Here is a 17767-nt window from a genome sequence, read left to right as displayed (position 1 = left end):
TTTTAACCTAAGTATTAAGACATTATTAATGTATTTGCTGCAGTTGTGCAAAATTCTCAATACAGCCCCATGTGGAAATAGTTTCATGGTGATCTGTAAAACATTTGTCCATCAGAGGAAATGACTGATGTCAGTCCTTTAACCTGTTTGGCCATTGTTTCCATCACAGCAACTGTGGACCAGCGTTTCAGTGTCAGCTGCATGGGAAACACTGGCCCTGAGCTCACATCCTGCTTTTGTTGGTACACTTACAGGAATGTTTGTGGTTGGATAAATATTTGCTCAAAGTTTCCTCTTATTAAAATATGGATATTACCACATAAACCAACAATTTGCTGAGTATGCCTCTGCAAAGAGATGCTAGCATCTTATGAAGAACAAACAGGGTTATTGTCTGCCTACTGTCAGGAACTGAGGGTGTGACCTTTCCTATACATTAAAGCAGCAGTTTTGCACAAAGGTTGGAAAACAGACTTGGAAACCTGAGATTAGACATTTTGTCTGAACTGTATTCCAGCAACTAAACTCCGGCTGCAAGGAAGCTTCACTTTTTCCACATTTTAAATAAATGCACAGAAATGTTGATGAGCTGGCAGCTGAGCATGGGACCTTGGAAGCCTGGGGTTTGGTGTTCATGCAACAGGGGGTGTGAGATGGTGAGAATGAAACTGTGAGAGACAGAGTCAAAGTGAGGTATCCTATGAACGGCATCACGTCAGGAGAAGAGAAGCCTTTAGTGAAGAGGCAGACAGCAGCTTCACTGTCAGACACAGAAAGATCCATTTACACTTTCTGACACTAAATTTATACAAGATTTAGGGAACAACTGGCGTGTAGTGATTGAAGCAACAGAGAGAACAACACTGAGTGATTTTGTGGCTATGAGGCAGTTTTTCTAGACAATTTTCTAGACTAGACAATTTTCACTTGTTCCATTGGCAGATTTTTCACTTATTTCAAGCTAAAATATCTTGTATTAAGTAAAAAAAAAAGTTAAAAAAAAAATCTATTTTCACTTGGAACAAGTGAAAATTGTCTAGTTTTAAGATTTACTGTCTTGAAACAAGTTCCTTTAGCTTACTGAAATGTTGCCCTTTAGCTGATTCTGTCTTATTTTAAGTGTAATGAGATGATTTTGACTAGAAATAAGACAAATAGTCTTGGTAAGATTTTGAGTTTTTGCAGTGAAGTTGTGTAAAGTGCTTTGAGAGCTCGGCTAGAGTAGAAAAGTGCTCTATAAGAACCAGTCCATGTAGCAGGGGACCAAGTGTTTTCTCATCTGAGTTTACTAAAGTATCAAAATCATCTAAAATGTGCAGAACATAGGATACTTTAACCCTATTCAGTAGGATCCAGCAGAGCTTTATTAGAATAGTTTAAAAATGAGTGGACTGCTTTTACACCTGAATGTTAATCTAACTGCAAAACAGAATTTGGAAATCTACTTGATACCAAAACATGCCACTTTTTTTGAATGCGACAGTGATATCGACTTTTAACACATATGCACTGGTGCCTTGATCATCCTGATGGCATAGAGAATGGTTTGATAGGAGACATGTTGTTGATGCTGGGACCTGGACCCGAATCAGAAACATCCTTATCAGCCTTGAAAAAGGCATCATGGCTATGCTCTTACACAAACTGTTCCCATTGTTTTTGAAATCTCTCAATGTGAAGTAATACTCTTGGTGGGAGCTCAAAATTGTTACACTAGTCAGACTGGAACAGAAAAATGTAAAACTACATCACCAGATAAAACCAGGTGAGAAAAGCAACCTGCAGGTCCAGCAGCACTGGGTACAAACTCTGGTCACTCTCCTCACATACACTTCAACCTAGTTTTTCGACCCCCTACAGCCGAGTTCAACTAGGAGCAAGCTCACACTAACAGTCACAGCAGGTGGGCGACAAAACAATTAGACTGAAGTAATGATGTCAGTGTTGAGTTTGACAGTATCTGCTCTGGTTTAATAAAAAAGGTCAGGATTTGAGACACTGTTAACCAAAACATTTCCATCATAATCATAACAAAAGCACTTTCGTTGCATAAACTAAATCTAGAAAACTAAATGATAAGCCTGGGTTTTAGTCTGCAGTGTGCTTTGCTCACCACCTATGGTGACATTCTTCATTAATACAACAGAATAATAAACAAATAAACCCAGCCAGTAATTATGATTATTACTATAGCACTCCTGGAGAAAAAATAGAAACATTGTTTAGGATAATAATGACATAATTATCATAACCCATCATAACTATCTTAACCCCTATGCTTTCTGTTTGTACAGGAACAGCAAGTGAGCTCCAGCCCGCTATCATCAGGACTGGGTTACCTGGAGCACATCTGTCAACTCGTTGAGAAGATCAGCCAGATGCAGGAGACTAACCTCCAGCTGCAGAGGCAGCTCTGCAGTCTGCAAAAGGAATGCAGGATGAGAAAGGCCAAAGAGGTGTGTGAAAGCTCTTATTTTAACTCATGCAATAAAGTCGCCATCTCGAAACCTAAACGTGATTATTTCTGCTAACTGCAGCTTTGTGTGTCGACCTTAAAGCCGTAACAGATTCTTTGTCTACAACTGGGGGTGTGGAGATTGAAAAGCATGTCTTATTGGTCTATATGGTGCTTTCCTACTAAGTTTGAGCACTCAAAGCACTTTCTTACTAAAAGGCTCATTCACATTCCAAGCCTAAGCACTTTGAACCTAATCTCAGAGTCCAGCGGAGGCGTCAGGGGAAACTAAGGTTTCAGTATCATGCACAAGGATACTTGGACATGCAGGCTGGAGGAACAAAAGAATGAACCACTGACCTTTTGTAGACAACCAACCACCTCTACCTCCTGTGTCTTTATGCTTAAATACATTTTTTTTAAAATATTATGAGTAGTACTATTATTGTAGGGTCTTTACCTTACAGTGTCATCCCTTGAGGTGGCTGTTGTGATTTGGTGCTATGGAAATAAAACTGAATTATACTGAAAAGCAACACTTCACAGAACCTAAAAACAGAAAGGCAGAGTGCTGAACGACCGGGTCAACCTCCAGCGACACTCACAGCTGTTTAAACTGAGATAGCAATTCTGTATTTTATAACCAATACATTTGATATGGGCAGCACAGTGGCACAGTGGTTAGCACTGTTGCTGCACTGCAAGAAGGTCCTGTGTTAGACTTCACCATCAGGCCGGTGAACAAGCTTTCTGTGTGGAGCTTGTTGTCAGTCTCTCTGTGTTAGCTCTGCATCAGATTGGAGACCTGTCCAGGGCGTACACTGGCTTCAGACAGACAAAAACAACACTAAAGACGCAGAGTAATCCTGACTGGAATATCGTCTGTGGTCTCTGAATGGACCGTCACTGACAGCTCTGTGCATGTGTGACAGCCCTGTTTACAGCAGGGGTGGCAGGAAGAGCACCAACAAAAAGCAGTTACCATCTACAGTAACACTATGTAGGATGTAGCGCACCGGAGCAAGTTAATGTTTTCAAAAAATGACATGAACATTGACACCATTAACAAATGAGAAGCTGAAAGGTCGAATGAGAGAAGAGGATTCAAAGGACGCAGAACAGAGGCTGACTCGCTCTCATTATCACATTAAGACAAACAGTTTTATTCAGTTGACTTTTATAGTTACCAACTACAACAACAGTCACCTCGAAACATTTTTTATTGTAATGTAAAGACTCTCCAATAATACAGCAACAACAACAATCAAACGACTCCCTATGAACACTGAACTTGGCGACTGAGGGACAGAAAAACTCCCTTTTAACAGGAAGAAACCTCCAGCAGAACCCGGCTCAATGAGGGGCGGGGCCATCTGCTGCTACAGGCTGGTGGTGACGGGAGGAAGACATGACAAAAGACACGCTGTGGAAAACAGCCAGAGATTAATAATAACTAATAATTAAATGCAGAGTGATGTATAAACACATAATGAGTGAAAAAAGGCGACTGAAGAAGAAACACTCAGTACAGCAGCAAAGACTATTGTAGTGTAACTAAGGGAGAATTCACAAACAAGTAAGTGTGAGTGAAGTGCTCTAATAGGGTGATATGGTACTACAAGGTCATTAAGATAAGATGGGGCCTGATTATTTAAGACCTTGTATGTGAGGAGCAGGATTTTGAATTCTGGATTTAACAGGAAGCCAATGAAGGGAAGCCAAAACAGGAGAAATCTGCTCTCTCTTTCTGGAGTCTGGTTAGATACTGTATGATTCAAACAGTACAGTACCAAGTCAAGCAATGGCTATTTAATTAATGGTTTTAACTACAGCCAGCTTGAAGGCCTGTGGTACATAGCCGATTATTAGAGATAGGTTGATCATATTTAAGATTGAAGAATTAATTAATGGCAGGACTTCTTTGAGCAGTTTTGTAGGAATGGGGTCTAAAAGACACGTTGATGGTTTGGAGGAAGTAATTATTGAAGTTAACTCAGAAAGATCAATTGGAGAAAAAGTGAAAATAAATATCAATAGTACTGAAAAGTATGTTTGTGAGATGGTTATGATTAATTACTCTCTATAATGTTTCCTCTAAAGGTTAAAATTGTGTTTGTGGAGAAATTCATGAAGTCATTAATGGTAAATGAACTGGTTTTTAAAGCACTTTATGAAAGTTGCCTCATTCACATAAGCACTTTCTTCTTTCTCTGTAAGACCAAGCTCACATTCACACTCCGATGGATGCTCAGAGAGCAACTCGGGGTTACTATCTTGCCCAAGAAGCATGCCGACTGGAGCAGACAGGGATTGAACTTCCAACCTTGCAATTAGTAGGTGACATGTTCCACCATCTGAGCTACAGCCAACAGAGGCCTGGCTACAGTGCTGAAGAGAAACCTAGGATTGTTCTTATTTTCTACATTCAGTGATGAATAGTAAGATGTTCTAGCTTTACAGAGGGCATTTTTATAGAGCAGCAAACTGGTTTTCCAGACTAAATGGTTACATTAGTGAGATGGCATTTCCTTTCCAGCTTACGAGTTAATATCAAGTGATATCACCTCTCAGAGTGTCTGGCTTTTTAAACTAAAACTTAACTTAGCAACAATAGTCTAACTGAAAGCAGCAAGGCAGAACAGACTCGAACTCTCAACTCTATTACCGGCCCAATCAATGTGAGGGTTGTGTTTCTCCAGCCATTGGTATCCCAGAATTAATGGAGTGTCTGGAGATGTGAAGGTGAAAAAGCTGAGGGTCTGTGAGGCAACTAATCAAACAGGTTCAGTTTGGTGAGTGATCATAGCAGGCAGCCATATTCAAGCCTGACCTTTGGCCTTTGCTGTGCATCTTCCCCCTCTCTCTCTCTCTCCCCTCTTCAATGTCTGTCCAACAAAGACAAAATCCTTAGAAAATAATCCAAGTTTAACATCAGTTTTACAGCTGATACTTATTATTAATTTTATTTTTAAATGAAAATTTCATGACACATTTTCTTCTTCTCTGCTTTTTTCTAGGACTTCTTCAAAGACTACTGCAGCTGTGGTGCAGCCAGTTTAGCCTTCCAGGATTTTCAGAAAACACAATCCAGAGATGAGTTTTCATCACCCAGTGGAACTCTCTCAGACCTGTCAGCCATTCCAGAGGTCACACAGCACCCACTCATGTCGACCAGTGGAGGTAACACTACCAGAGCACCTGGAGAGGACACACAAAAGCACCTGCAATCTCTACAAGGCTGGTAGATTCAATCCCAGTACCTTCTTGTGGTGAATAAATAGTGACTGATGAGAGGACTACCTGACATGTATTCAACAACATCTTGTGTAGTAACAGTGATTGCTGTTATGTCTATAAATAACATACAGAAAACCGCACTGATGTAAACTTCTGCATAAAATCCATAAAATACAAAATATGATATTACATGAAACAGGCATAAACAAACATTGTGTGGTATACAGTGCTGGAGTTACATCGTTAATTCCAAGGTGCACATCACTATCAAGTACTGAACTTCATCAAATTTTGCACATTTCGTTGTAAATGTCCATAACATGCTGACAGCACAGCATGCTGGCAAATCTTTCACAGTGCAGTGTTTAAAATCTCACCACTAAACTTAGACTGCAGACTGTGGCCGGCCAGTGTTTTTCTACTCGTGTTTGTGTGAAATATTTTTCAACACTAGACTTTTAAATATTCAAATAATAGAAACACACTAATAAATCAGGAATAAAAAAATAGATGTGTCAATTAAAGATTTTGCAGTATTTTATGTTTTTAATCTGAGGCAAGTCTGGCTGCTATTCATCAGGTACCATATCACCCTATTAGAGCACGTCGCTCTCACACTGCAGGCCTACTTGTTGTTCCTAGAGTATTTAAAAGTAGAATGGGAGGCAGAGCCTTCAGTTTTCAGGCCCCTCTTCTGTGGAACCAGCTTCCAGTTTGGATTCAGGAGACAGACACTATCTCTACTTTCAAGATTCAAACTTTCCTTTCTATCAAACTTTTTTCATCATCATGTGTTTTTTCTGAAGTGATTTGTTGCTATATAAACTGACGTTAAAAATTGAGTATGCCAGGTCCTTTGTGAAGGCAGCCTGATATACGCTGATTCAGTGAAGCTCGTGTCCAATCACAGTGATGTTTAGGCAAGTTGAGCTGGATGTAGCATCGAGGATATTCTGTTGGTAATCTGCTGTTTTTGCCTTTTAGCTGCTGTTTGCCAGCGATAGTGAAACTTTCTGTGAAGTCGATATAATTTTGTTGGACTCGTAAATAAACTCTTAGGTGATGTGAGAATGTAATCATCCTGTTTATCAGAGGGAGCCTAACATTAGGATAATGTTATCTTATAAGCAGCTGTTGTTGCTGCTCTTGTCAGCTGTCCCAAAACAAGAGGATCACATGTCTATCCTGTTGACAATAACCGGAATAAATAAGCATGTTTATGTATGTTTCCATGTGTTAGAGCCCTGAGTTCAGTTTAGGAAAAGAGGCTCGAGGTAAGGAGGAATCCAGGGCAGACTGCACCTTTAACCTCCTAGGACCCTGCGTCCACATATGTGGACATCACATTTTGGGTTATTTAGACCAAAATACTCAATTTTGCTCTACATGGGCCTGATATCCACTTACGAGGACATTATACTGCTACTGTTCTATCAAAGTTTTAAACGAATGTCCTCATATGTGGCTCGTATTTGTCTTAAAAACAAAAATAAGGTACAAAAAAATCTGGTAATTCTTTGTTTTTACATTCATTGGGTCCCAATCAGCCCAAATATCAAAGAGAAATTAAAAATGCATGTCGTGGAAGAGTTCGGGTCTACGGAGGTTAAGACAGCAACAAAAAGAGAGTCTATTACTTCTTCCAACAGAAATCAAGTGCTCGTAGTTACTAACAGTCAGAGGGTTATGGTTTTGGTTGGATGAACCAACAACTACAACTAATGACCAACCAACAGCAGTGAAAAACACTGGCAGCATACAAAGCAGTTTATTTGCACAAGCAGACAAAGAAGTATGTTTAGATGCAGTTTTCAGCTTCTCCAGAGATATTTTTAGAAAGATATTTTCCTCAGACAGGACTTACAGTCTGTTCTGCAACCTTCAGGCTTCTGAAAACACCCTGAATGAACTAAACTATGTTCTCAAATTGTTTTAGCAATACTCAAGTTTCACAGTGTGACCCAGGACTACCCCCACATTTCATCTACTTTAAAGAAAAGTTCTGCTTTACCCAAACTCGGGGAGAATTCTGCTCCTGACAGGAACACGTATGTGGACTTGTCATGCACAGTCCACATAAAATCATTTCAAATTTGGATTCACCAACTTTTATGTAGCTATTGCACTAGACTGAATAGTTCCTAGCAAAGTGCTATGACCAATAGAAGCTGTGATAAGAAGCTGTGTTTACAGTAAAGTAGGAGAAGAGGGGAGTGGGATGAACAGAAGAAAAAAACCAGACGTGCACTGATTTCCAGCAGGATTTCTTATAACAGCCATTACTCCCTGGAAAAATATGCAGCAAGATGTGAATAAAAAATTCACTAATCAACTAATCATATAGCAAAGATTTGGAAACACACACACACGCACAGAGCAAGGAGACACGGTGACTGCTGTGTCTGCCTGCATGGTCTGGTCCACCTGTGCGCTGACAAAAAAGGAATAGTTTAAATCAAAGTGGAGTCAGTGTGTTTTTCCATGAAGAAACCACCATGATAACGTCCATCCTTCAGTTTGGGCAGGACACCGAGCACGAAAAGCATTTGAAATGTTGTGGCTGATCAGCACACATGTGTAGTGTGTTTTATTTTTTCATAGGTGCTTATAGCATTGACAAAACCCATGAAAGCACCAAAGGAATACTGGTTCTAATGTTATTAGTCAGGCACAAACTGAACTGTAAGTGCTTATTGTTTGCTCCCTGTTTCAGGAGTTACAGGTGATGCTTTAACACTCGTCCCTCCGTGGAGGAAGAGCCTAAACCAAAGGAGTTACACTGAGGGGGAGGTCCACGGGGACAGCACTGAGGGGCTCTCCATCACTCAGCACACAGTAAGTGATGCACAGTTTATCCTGAGAGAATCAGGATGAAACATGAAACATATGAGGCGACGTTCTGCATTATTTGTCCAAAAACTCATGTGTGGCTGGAGACAAGACACGATTTCTACAGGGAGACGCACAGAGATGAGACTAGGACAGAAGACACGTGGAGGGATGCAAAACAATACTCGATAATGCAAAACTGTAAAGAAACAAAAATATAAACAGACTGCAAAGAACATAATAACAAAAATCGATGACCATGTTAATAAACACAGGAGCACAAGTGCTGCTGAACTACAAAAAGGACACAATATGAGCTAAACTCAGACCAGAGCTAGATAAGAAACAACACTTTGGACTCCTGCATCGTTTTCATAGAAAAACACGACCCTAAAATCTGTGCTTTTACCATAATATTCACTCTCTCAAACTCCCCCCACTTGTGTTTCAGCCACTGATTTGTGGTCCGCTTGGTCACTATTGAAATGATCTTGTTGGGTCACTGCGTATAAATTAACTTGTTGTTAGCAGTTCACCCAAACACTGCTAATTGCACTGCACAATAGTCAGGCTGGCATCGCATTTACTGCTAGAAGGGAAAATTGATCAGTGATGATTTTGTGTGTCTTTGTGTACAGCTGAGTGAAAACAACACATGGGCCAGAGTCAAAGACATGGTAAGGAAGACTAAGTTAAGGAATCACAGCAGGCTGGGAACAGCCTCAGCTTCACTGAAGATGTCCTGCCCACAGCTCTACAGGTGAGGAGCATGCTGCACACCATAGTGTGGTACATGTATGATCTGCAGTCAGGTCCAGAAGAATTTGGATAAACGGCCCTTTTGTTCCTTTGTTACATTTTCTCTTTGTCTCTGCACACTGGCCTAGATTATCCAATGGGCACCTAATCAGGGGTCCGTATACAGCTGGGGACCCATCAGAGAGGCAAAGGGGAAAAGATTGCTTGCAGGCTAAAGATGGTCTCCTAACAAGTGATGCAAGTGAAGCAGACCATCATTAGCCTGAAAAAACTTCCCACCCTCATTTACAGGAACATTTCATGACAAAAACACACAAATACACCCACTCACACTCTCTCTCTCTCCCCACACACGTAACACAAGAAGATTGTTGATTTATGTACCTGTGTATGTTTCAGGTGTATCTTCTTCTTCACAAACATAAACAAAATTCACGTCGGCAGTAATGACACCCGGTTACGCCAATCGGAGGTCACTAAAATCAATTTTGAATCGGTGTGTAACTTTGCCAAAACAAGTCGGACTGTAGTTTTCTCTGATCCCCTCCAATCAGACCAGGAGTGACATGTTTAGCTGTACGTTCTCTTTGAATCTGTCTGAGTGGTGTCCAAAAAGCACGTGGGCTTCATAGATAATTGTGAAACTTTCTGGAGGAAACCTGGTCTTGTTTCATTTCTAAAACTTTCCTTTGTGCTAAAGCAAAAGGGCTGGATCAGCTGACCCTGAATCCTCCCTTAGTTATGCTGCAATAGACGTAGGCTGCCGGGGATTCCCATGATGCATTGAGTTTTTCCTTTCCAGTCACCTTTCTCACTCACTATGTGTTAATAGACCTCTCTGCACTGAATCATATCTGTTATTAACCTCTGTCTCTCTTCCACAGCATGTCTTTATCCCGTCTTCCTTCTCTCACCCCAACCAATCACAGCAGATGGCCCCGCCCCTCCCTGAGCCTGGTTCTGCCGGAGGTTTCTTCCTGTTAAAAGGGAGTTTTTCCTTCCCACTGTCGCCAAAGTGCTTGCTCATAGGGGGTCATATGATTGTTGGGTTTTTCTCTGTGTGTATTATGGTAGGGTTGACCTTACAATATAAAGCACCTTGAGGTGACTGTTGCTGTGATTTGGCGCTGTATAAATAAAATTGAACTGAATTGTGATGTTTGGACTAAAAAGCAAATGACCACCAAATACTCACCCTATTACCTGATGTTTGGCAGAGAGGCTCATTATCCATCCGAAATCCCAGAAGAGTACATGATATATAAATAAAATTGAATTGAACTGAATTCTTACAAAACAAACATACACCTGTTTGTTTGTTTGTTTGTTTGTTTGTTTTCAAGGATGTGATGGTTGGAAAAATGAAGGATGACTTTCACGACCATATTTCCTGCTCACATTCAGTAAAACGGGAAACACACATTTTCCTGTTTTTGCTTTTGCTGTAAAAAATGTAACAACATAAATCCTGTTTTCCTTTTTGAACTGGACTTGTCAAAGATATGTTACATCCTCACGGGTCAAAACGACACCAGTTCAGAACCAGTGAAAAGGCACTGTACCTGTTTCCCCTGTCTGACAAGAAAACCTAAAATTTATAGTTATTTATATGTGAATAACCAGCATAAGCAATGTGTTTTGGAAAAGACAGCCTAAGAGACCTTTAGGCAAAGACTGGGATTCTGACAGAAATAGATAAAAGGGGCTTTTGGCTTAATTTTGCCTGTTAGAGGGGCCTGGTTCTGGATAAACACTGGCTTTTCTTTATTTGAGAGCTCGTCCAGGGTAGGAATTTAATGGGAGGTGGAGGATTGCTGGCACTTCAGCCTCTCCCTCCTTCCTGACTGGAGCTTGGCACCCACCCAGGTGGACAGAGCAGAGAATCAGCATTCCTCAGTGTGCCTGTGGGAGTGGGAGAATTTCATCTGGGATTTAGGTTTAGGCCTGGTAAAGTCTAGCTGTAATCCAAGAGTTTTTAGAAACACCCTTCTCCTGCTGACACATGCACAAAGTAAAAGAGTATGTTAGATGTGTATGTAAACATGTTTACTTACTGCCTTTTCATCTTTACAGACCTGATCTGGAACCAGTACAATCATCTGGAACAAGCAGGAACTCTATGATTGCCTTGGGCCACCGGAGTACACTGGACTTCCCGTGGCTTGAGTAAGGATCCAGGTAGTGAAGAGTGCTTTTTATAAAAGAGCAGAACGACTTTAACAAAGACCAAATGATGATGGCCAGACGACTGGGTTGTAGCATCTCCAAAATAATAAGAACAGTGATATAGTTTTGAGTACTAAAGGGTCTGCTATCCTTATAGTGACATAATTTCATTATCAGAAGATAAACTGTGAAAACTTCTGCAAACCTGGCTGTTTATTATGGACTATACAGATGCACACATAGCAAAATGTGCAGGGTCCACATACAGGGACATAAATTATGACATGTTTTTACTTATGTCCTTTTATTTGTTTGTTTGTTCCTCATTAAATGCAATGCTGTGCAAAAGCCTTGAGGCACCACCATTTCTTTCAGATTTTGCTTCCAGACTGTCTTGGATTTTGTGTAATAGTTCTCCACTCAGTTTTCACTTTCAAGGCTTTTATTTATGAATGTTTTATGGAATCAGGAAAAGGGGAGGACAAAGAGGATGTAGCAGGTGTAAAAGTATCTGCAGCACGTGAACAGTATCTGAAAGTGATGTACTTAAGAAATGAGATCAAATCCAGCAAAGATCTGACACATGACCAGAGAGATGCATCTGCCTCATCTACTCTTCACCAAAGCCTCATCAGAAACAGCCTCAGTAGAAGGCTGGCTGTCAGGAGGCCATTCTTAAAGATGAGGTATGCCACAGTGCACAAGAACTGGACTGAAAATCAGTGTCAGTGGGACTGATGGGGTGCTGAAGCCAATCAGCGAATCAAGATGTGATTGGCTGATTTCTGCCACGTGTGTTCTCAGTCAAGAAATTACTTTAACTGTCTGACTTGTGGCCCATTTCCATTGGCAGCCATATATCCCATACATGGCTATTACATGTTCTCTATCATGTTTTATGCTTTGAATCATGAGCTGTTCCTTTCCTCCGTCTTGTGTTTGTTTTTGCAGAAACAGCCTGTCTGATCGGACCTCCTCGCTCCTGAGTGTAACAAGTAGTTGTAAACTTTCTGTATTTACATTCATGAAGTCATCTTTTGATTGTAGACTTTGACATCTGCTTCTGTGAGACTGTTGTGCTGAGCTGGCTAGTTCAGTCATTCTTTTTCAAGAATGTTCAAGACTTTTTATTTGACAGCTGCTAAAATCTGCAGTCTCTCCAGCCTAAGTATGGCCTCTTCCACAGCAGCTCCTGTGACCTCATATTGAGACTTGTAGTGCACAGCTACCAATGCAGGTTCAACATTTCACAGCACATCCAGTGTAACAAGAGAATAAAACATCATCTGGCCATGAAACTGCTTGTCAGCTGTTCTTACTTTGTTATTTCTTAATGTTCAGCCTCTGGAAATGGGAGGTGTAAAATCCTGTCTGCATGCTCTCTGTAACTGTGTGATAATGTCTTTGTCCTGATATATGTAACTGAAATATGTAACTGATTGCAGAGTTTTGAGCTCAGATGTCAGTGCGCTGTTAGTTCAAGGTGAAACTGATTCCTCCAGAGGAAGGCAACGTTTTGATTTTTAAGGTGGTGTGATGCAGAACTTTAACTAAAAAAAACTTAAACAAACAATACATGAGACATATATACAGTATGGCTGGTTTATTAAGCAGAGGGTAAGTCCCCATTCTTACAGCTCTCAAACAGGAGAAACATTAAAAAATGATTTAGTATCAAAGTTCAGTGATGTCACTGATGCCAAATTTGATATGATGTTTTTAAATGGGAGCATTTTAAATCTAAAGCTGTGTGTGAGTGACAGTGCCTCACAGAGCACCACACACCCCCCAGTCATGTGCTCCATTGTTACTAAATAACCCAAAACAACACTGCGTGAGCCAAACTTCCCTCTACTTCTGCTTTTTGCTGTTACAAGAAAGTTATAAAATAATAATAATGATCATAAAATCCATCCACAATCATTACAGTTACTATATAATATGCAACAGAAAGCCAAATGGTTTTGAATCCACCTTCTAATGAGAGTCTTGTATATGTACATATATGTATATGAGGAGACTGAAAAACAGTGTCATTTGCTGTGAATCAGTCAGTTGCTCTGGTTGAATTATTAATGAAGCCATAATGTACTGTAAACCAAGCATGTGGAGTAGGAGTATTACTACAGCAGAAACAACATTTGAAGTGGTTTTTAGTCATATTTGAGCTTTAATTTCACTCTTTGTTTCCCCTCTAGTCTCTCTGTCATTTAAACAGAGAAGGCCAAGGTGTCCCCCGACTAACAATCACACGCTGCCTCTCAAAACAACAGAAAAGCTCAGGCTACACACAGAGGGAATGGATACGTAGTATTATGCTAAAGACACCGTTGCTTCATTTAATCTTTACACAGTACATCGTTTTTTTCTAATATTTTTTGAAAATCTTTACAGGTCATTCAATCAAGAATAGATATGTTAGTTTAAATATTAGCAGTTCTGAGGTGTTCAGGCAGCTTTGCAGCATCAGTGGAGGAAAGCAGAGCTACACTGAGAATTATCACAATGATTTACAAGATGTGATCCAATGTTGTTTTTAAAGATCACTCCCTGGAAGTCCCATCTCAGGGTCTAAGTGCTGCATCAAACCTGCACTTAGACCAAACATCAACTTCTCTTTCAAAATGGGCCAGACTTCCTGTGAGGCACAGAGCTGTTCCAACTGAAGACTTCTGCATCATTTTTTCAACCAACATTTTGGGTAAAGTTGTACACAGTAAAAAAACAAACAAAAAAAACTGAAGAACTAATATAGAACTGGGACTAAAGCGAGATCTGACATCAACCAATCCCAAAGGACTTTGGTGTTGAAAAGAATGAAAGGAAACCGTTTTCCTCAAGCAGTCGTGATGTTATTCTTCAAAGAGAGGCGGAGGGGAGAGTTTCAGTTGGAAACTCTCTGTTCCTGGTTGGACAGAGAACAGAGATCCTGTTTTCTCGTGGCAGTGGGAGACTTCTGAAAGGATGGACAACTAGGAAAGAGAGAAAATATAGAAACAGAAGAAAAAAAGATCAAACAGTGAAATGAATGAACCAACTTCCTGCTAAATTTCTTGATTAATACGTATTGCAGTCACTAAGAAAAAGAAAGGTAAAACTTGTGGAATTATAGATAAATAATGGATAATTGATGGATTTATCCATTATTGAATTATGCACAGTAAACCATTTCACATCCATGGTTTTCTTAATGCCACTGTTGACGGTGTGTTTTACACACACTATAGTGCAGCCCAGTGCCATTTTCCACTTTAATATCCAACTATTCCACTTTCACTGGTATCACTGGGGTGCAGCTGAGCACAAGAGGCTCCAAAGGTTCAACATTGCAACACTGAAGGGCAGAAACACCATTACGATGGTTGGATTAAAGGGTTTCGATCTTAAAGAGTTTATTTACACCAATCGGGCCATCTGCCTAACATGGTTCTGGTCCCCCTTTTGTTGCAAAACAGCCCCACCTCATCACAGCATGGACTCCACTAGACCCCTGAAAGTGTGCTGGAGTATCTGTAGCAACAGATCCTTTAAGTCCTGTAAGCTGCTGGGTGGGGCCTCGATTAGACTTTGCACAGCAGCTCGACTGCAGTGACACAAGTTAACACTTAACACTCAATGTTTCCCTCAAACCACTGCTGAACCATTTTTGCTCTCTGGCAGGCTGCATTAGCTCGCTGAAAGAGACCACAGCCATCAGGGAATACTGTTTCCATGACAGCGTGTACATGGCCTGCAATAATGCTTAGGTAGGTGGTACGTGTCAAAGTAAGATCCACGCGGTCCAGACCTGATGCTCACGTGGGCATTGTTGGTGGTGGATAGCACGGCGACCTCGCTGGTCTGCAGCCTGGCTGACTGCAGCTCAGGAGGTTGAGCGGGTCATCATCTACTAATCACAAAGTTGGTGGTTTGATCACTGGCTGCATAGTCTGCATGCAAATAATCTTATGCAAGACGTTAAACCACAAGTTGCATGGCTTTGGGAGTGACTGGGCATTGGGAGCCCTCAGTCCCAGTACAACCACAGTGAGAGATTGGATTGTAGCGTCAGCAGTAAGTCAGTCCCATTAGCTGAATTTCCAAGGGATTCTGTTTTCCTGTTGGACTATTATCAGGAACACTAGTCAACATTAGATCACAGCAGGTTAGATAAGTATAATTCAAGTGATTTGATTCTGATTTTATTATTTTTGGATTGTGCTTTAATAAAATATCACACATTCAAAATAGCCTAAATTATGGACATTCCTTTTTTAACCCTTTGTGAAACAGTAACAGTATTAATAGAGTTTAAATAGCTCTTACAACTTACTCCAGCCCTCTAACACTAGGCTTTGTTTACCACCTAAATTGACTGAGTTCAATTTAGCGGCTTGGCACTGATCTAGAGGGGGACTGATGAATACTCGGCCTGCAAGGCAACTCGGTTCCTCCCAGTGGAGGAGGGAGGGCAGACATTCAGAAGCCAGTGGCCTCATCTGCACTGCCTGCTGAGCCACAGAAACATGCATTAGGATTAGATAAACAGGGAGCCAATCTAGACTTCCTGTTTTGGGGTGCTGGTCCCACAGATTGACACACCCTACCAAGGCTACGTGCACTGAAATAATTGGATACAATAAGCAAAGACTGCTTCAGCATCTTTTATCTGTTTTATTTACCAGTTTCGTGGCTCAACTGGCCATCAAACTGTTTATCAGTCCGTCCAGTTACCAAAATGTAGCTTTGTGTAAAAGCAGCTATAATGTCTAAACAGCTAATGCAACACTTTTGTCAAACAAGCCTGCACTTCAGTCACATCTTGATTGTTTGACATTTCAGAGCAGTACACATGCACAAGCTTACAAACTCACCTGTAGGATCGCCTGGTTTTGTTTGTCATGTCTCGTATGTATTTGTTTTTTTTGTTTTTACACACTAATGCTTCTGTGTCTGCTGTTGTGTAATGATCTTTTTTTTTAAACTGTAACAATAATAACAAATAACATAACAAGCACTACCTGATATTAATTTCAGCATCAGTGGAATCTGTCATGTATAAATGAAAGTGTGTAAAGAACTGCTTTAATACCCTGGATGGTCCTCGGTATAAGCAGCGGATTTCATCCCAGGACTGTTCCTGCTGAAGGTCCAGTGTTGCCTCAGCGAACACCTGGGTCACAGCACATAAACCACAAACAGTCTATTAAGATGTAATTTGTTACATATTCTGTAAAAAGTGCAAAAATGACAGTAATTTAGAAAGAAACCAGAACTGCAACATAATTATTAGTTTGATTAGTCTCACATTCGTTCTGAAGAGACTCATGTTAACTAGAGAATACTGTTGATATTAATGTTGACATTAAACTACAAAATGAGATTTGTATAGAATAAATTGTGTACAGTGATCACTCCATGATTTCAAAATTATTGCTCCGAAAACGTTTGAGCAGAAACAATTCATTCAGCAGCAGACAGTGGGCCACGGCTCAGCGTCCTGGGATCGATTACAAACCTACCTTCTTCCTCAGAGCCGACGCTCCTGTGTCTTGGCGTGCTGATGTCACGTGAGTCTGTGGCACAGAGAGAAGGACAGCGTTGTTTCAGCCATGTTAGTTTCAGTACAACAAGTATTATGACGACATTAAAACAGCAAAGTTTGGAAGTCTGCCCAGCTCCGTCCAATGTCATGAAATGCAACATCAGACTGCATCTGCTTTAATGGGATGCACCGCCAAATGTGTCATTTAACCTCCTAGGGCCTGATATCCACTTACGAGCATGTTATACTGCCACTGTTCTATTGAAACTTAAAGCGAATGTCCTCATATGTGGATCTCATTTTTCTCAGAAACAAAAATCAGGTAAAAAAAAAAAGAAAAAGAAAAAGAAAAAAAATCAGGTAATTCTTTGTTTTTACATTCATCAGGTCCCAATCAGCCCAAATAGCAAAGAGAAATTAAAAATGCATGCCATGAAAGAGTTTGGGTTTTAGGAGGTTAAATACAGACATGTGTGGTATCCACAGAAACGCCAACAGCCATTAAAGATCAGGTAAACAGATTCCACACAAAGCGTGGATCCCCCCGTTCACCCGACAGCATGCACACGGACATGCGTGTTACAACATCTCACAGATTCTAAAACTGCAGGTTTCGTCACTCTACGACCAAAACTCACCGAACCAACAGTAAAAGAAGACGTGGAAAACATGGTCATGAATTTATCTTAGCTTCGCTGTCTTGCTTCCACCACAATAAAAGCCCACTTCCTGCACAGCCCTCTTTCAGTGTGCTTCGAGACCAGTTTCCCATCAAAGGTTGATGGTGATATTTTCTG

General features: G+C 40.6%; 2 protein-coding genes across 9 annotated transcripts in view; one reads left to right on the top strand and one right to left on the bottom strand.

The window, feature by feature from the left end:
* si:ch211-250c4.3 (uncharacterized) overlaps window positions 1-12744 on the top strand; it is a 40357-nt gene extending 27613 nt beyond the window's left edge. The window contains exons 3-8 of one of the 3 annotated variants that reach the window (XM_013265022.3): window positions 2295-2456; window positions 5473-5692; window positions 8406-8527; window positions 9160-9281; window positions 11354-11458; window positions 12398-12744. In XM_013265022.3, coding sequence (XP_013120476.1) covers window positions 2295-2456; window positions 5473-5692; window positions 8406-8527; window positions 9160-9281; window positions 11354-11450 — 723 coding nt within the window. In that variant the 3' untranslated portion in view covers window positions 11451-11458; window positions 12398-12744. Of the gene's footprint in view, window positions 1-2294; window positions 2457-5472; window positions 5693-8405; window positions 8528-9159; window positions 9282-11353 lie in introns of all 3 variants that reach the window. The other 2 variants (XM_005461435.4, XM_025897794.1) reach the window with 2 other exon arrangements.
* Window positions 12745-13034: 290 nt separating this feature from the next.
* Window positions 13035-17767, bottom strand: part of vps8 (VPS8 subunit of CORVET complex) — an 85916-nt gene continuing 81183 nt past the window's right edge. For all 6 annotated transcript variants that reach the window (XM_005461432.4, XM_005461434.4, XM_005461433.4 and 3 more), the window contains 3 exons: window positions 16948-17001; window positions 16518-16598; window positions 13035-14418 (listed from right to left, as the gene is read on the bottom strand). In XM_005461432.4, coding sequence (XP_005461489.1) covers window positions 14299-14418; window positions 16518-16598; window positions 16948-17001 — 255 coding nt within the window. In that variant the 3' untranslated portion in view covers window positions 13035-14298. The remainder of the gene's footprint in view (window positions 14419-16517; window positions 16599-16947; window positions 17002-17767) is intronic.

The sequence above is a fragment of the Oreochromis niloticus genome, linkage group LG13 (assembly GCF_001858045.2).
Source record: "Oreochromis niloticus isolate F11D_XX linkage group LG13, O_niloticus_UMD_NMBU, whole genome shotgun sequence".
NCBI lineage: Eukaryota > Metazoa > Chordata > Actinopteri > Cichliformes > Cichlidae > Oreochromis > Oreochromis niloticus.
Note: the sequence above shows the minus strand (reverse complement) of the source record. Positions and strands in the feature narration are given on the sequence as shown.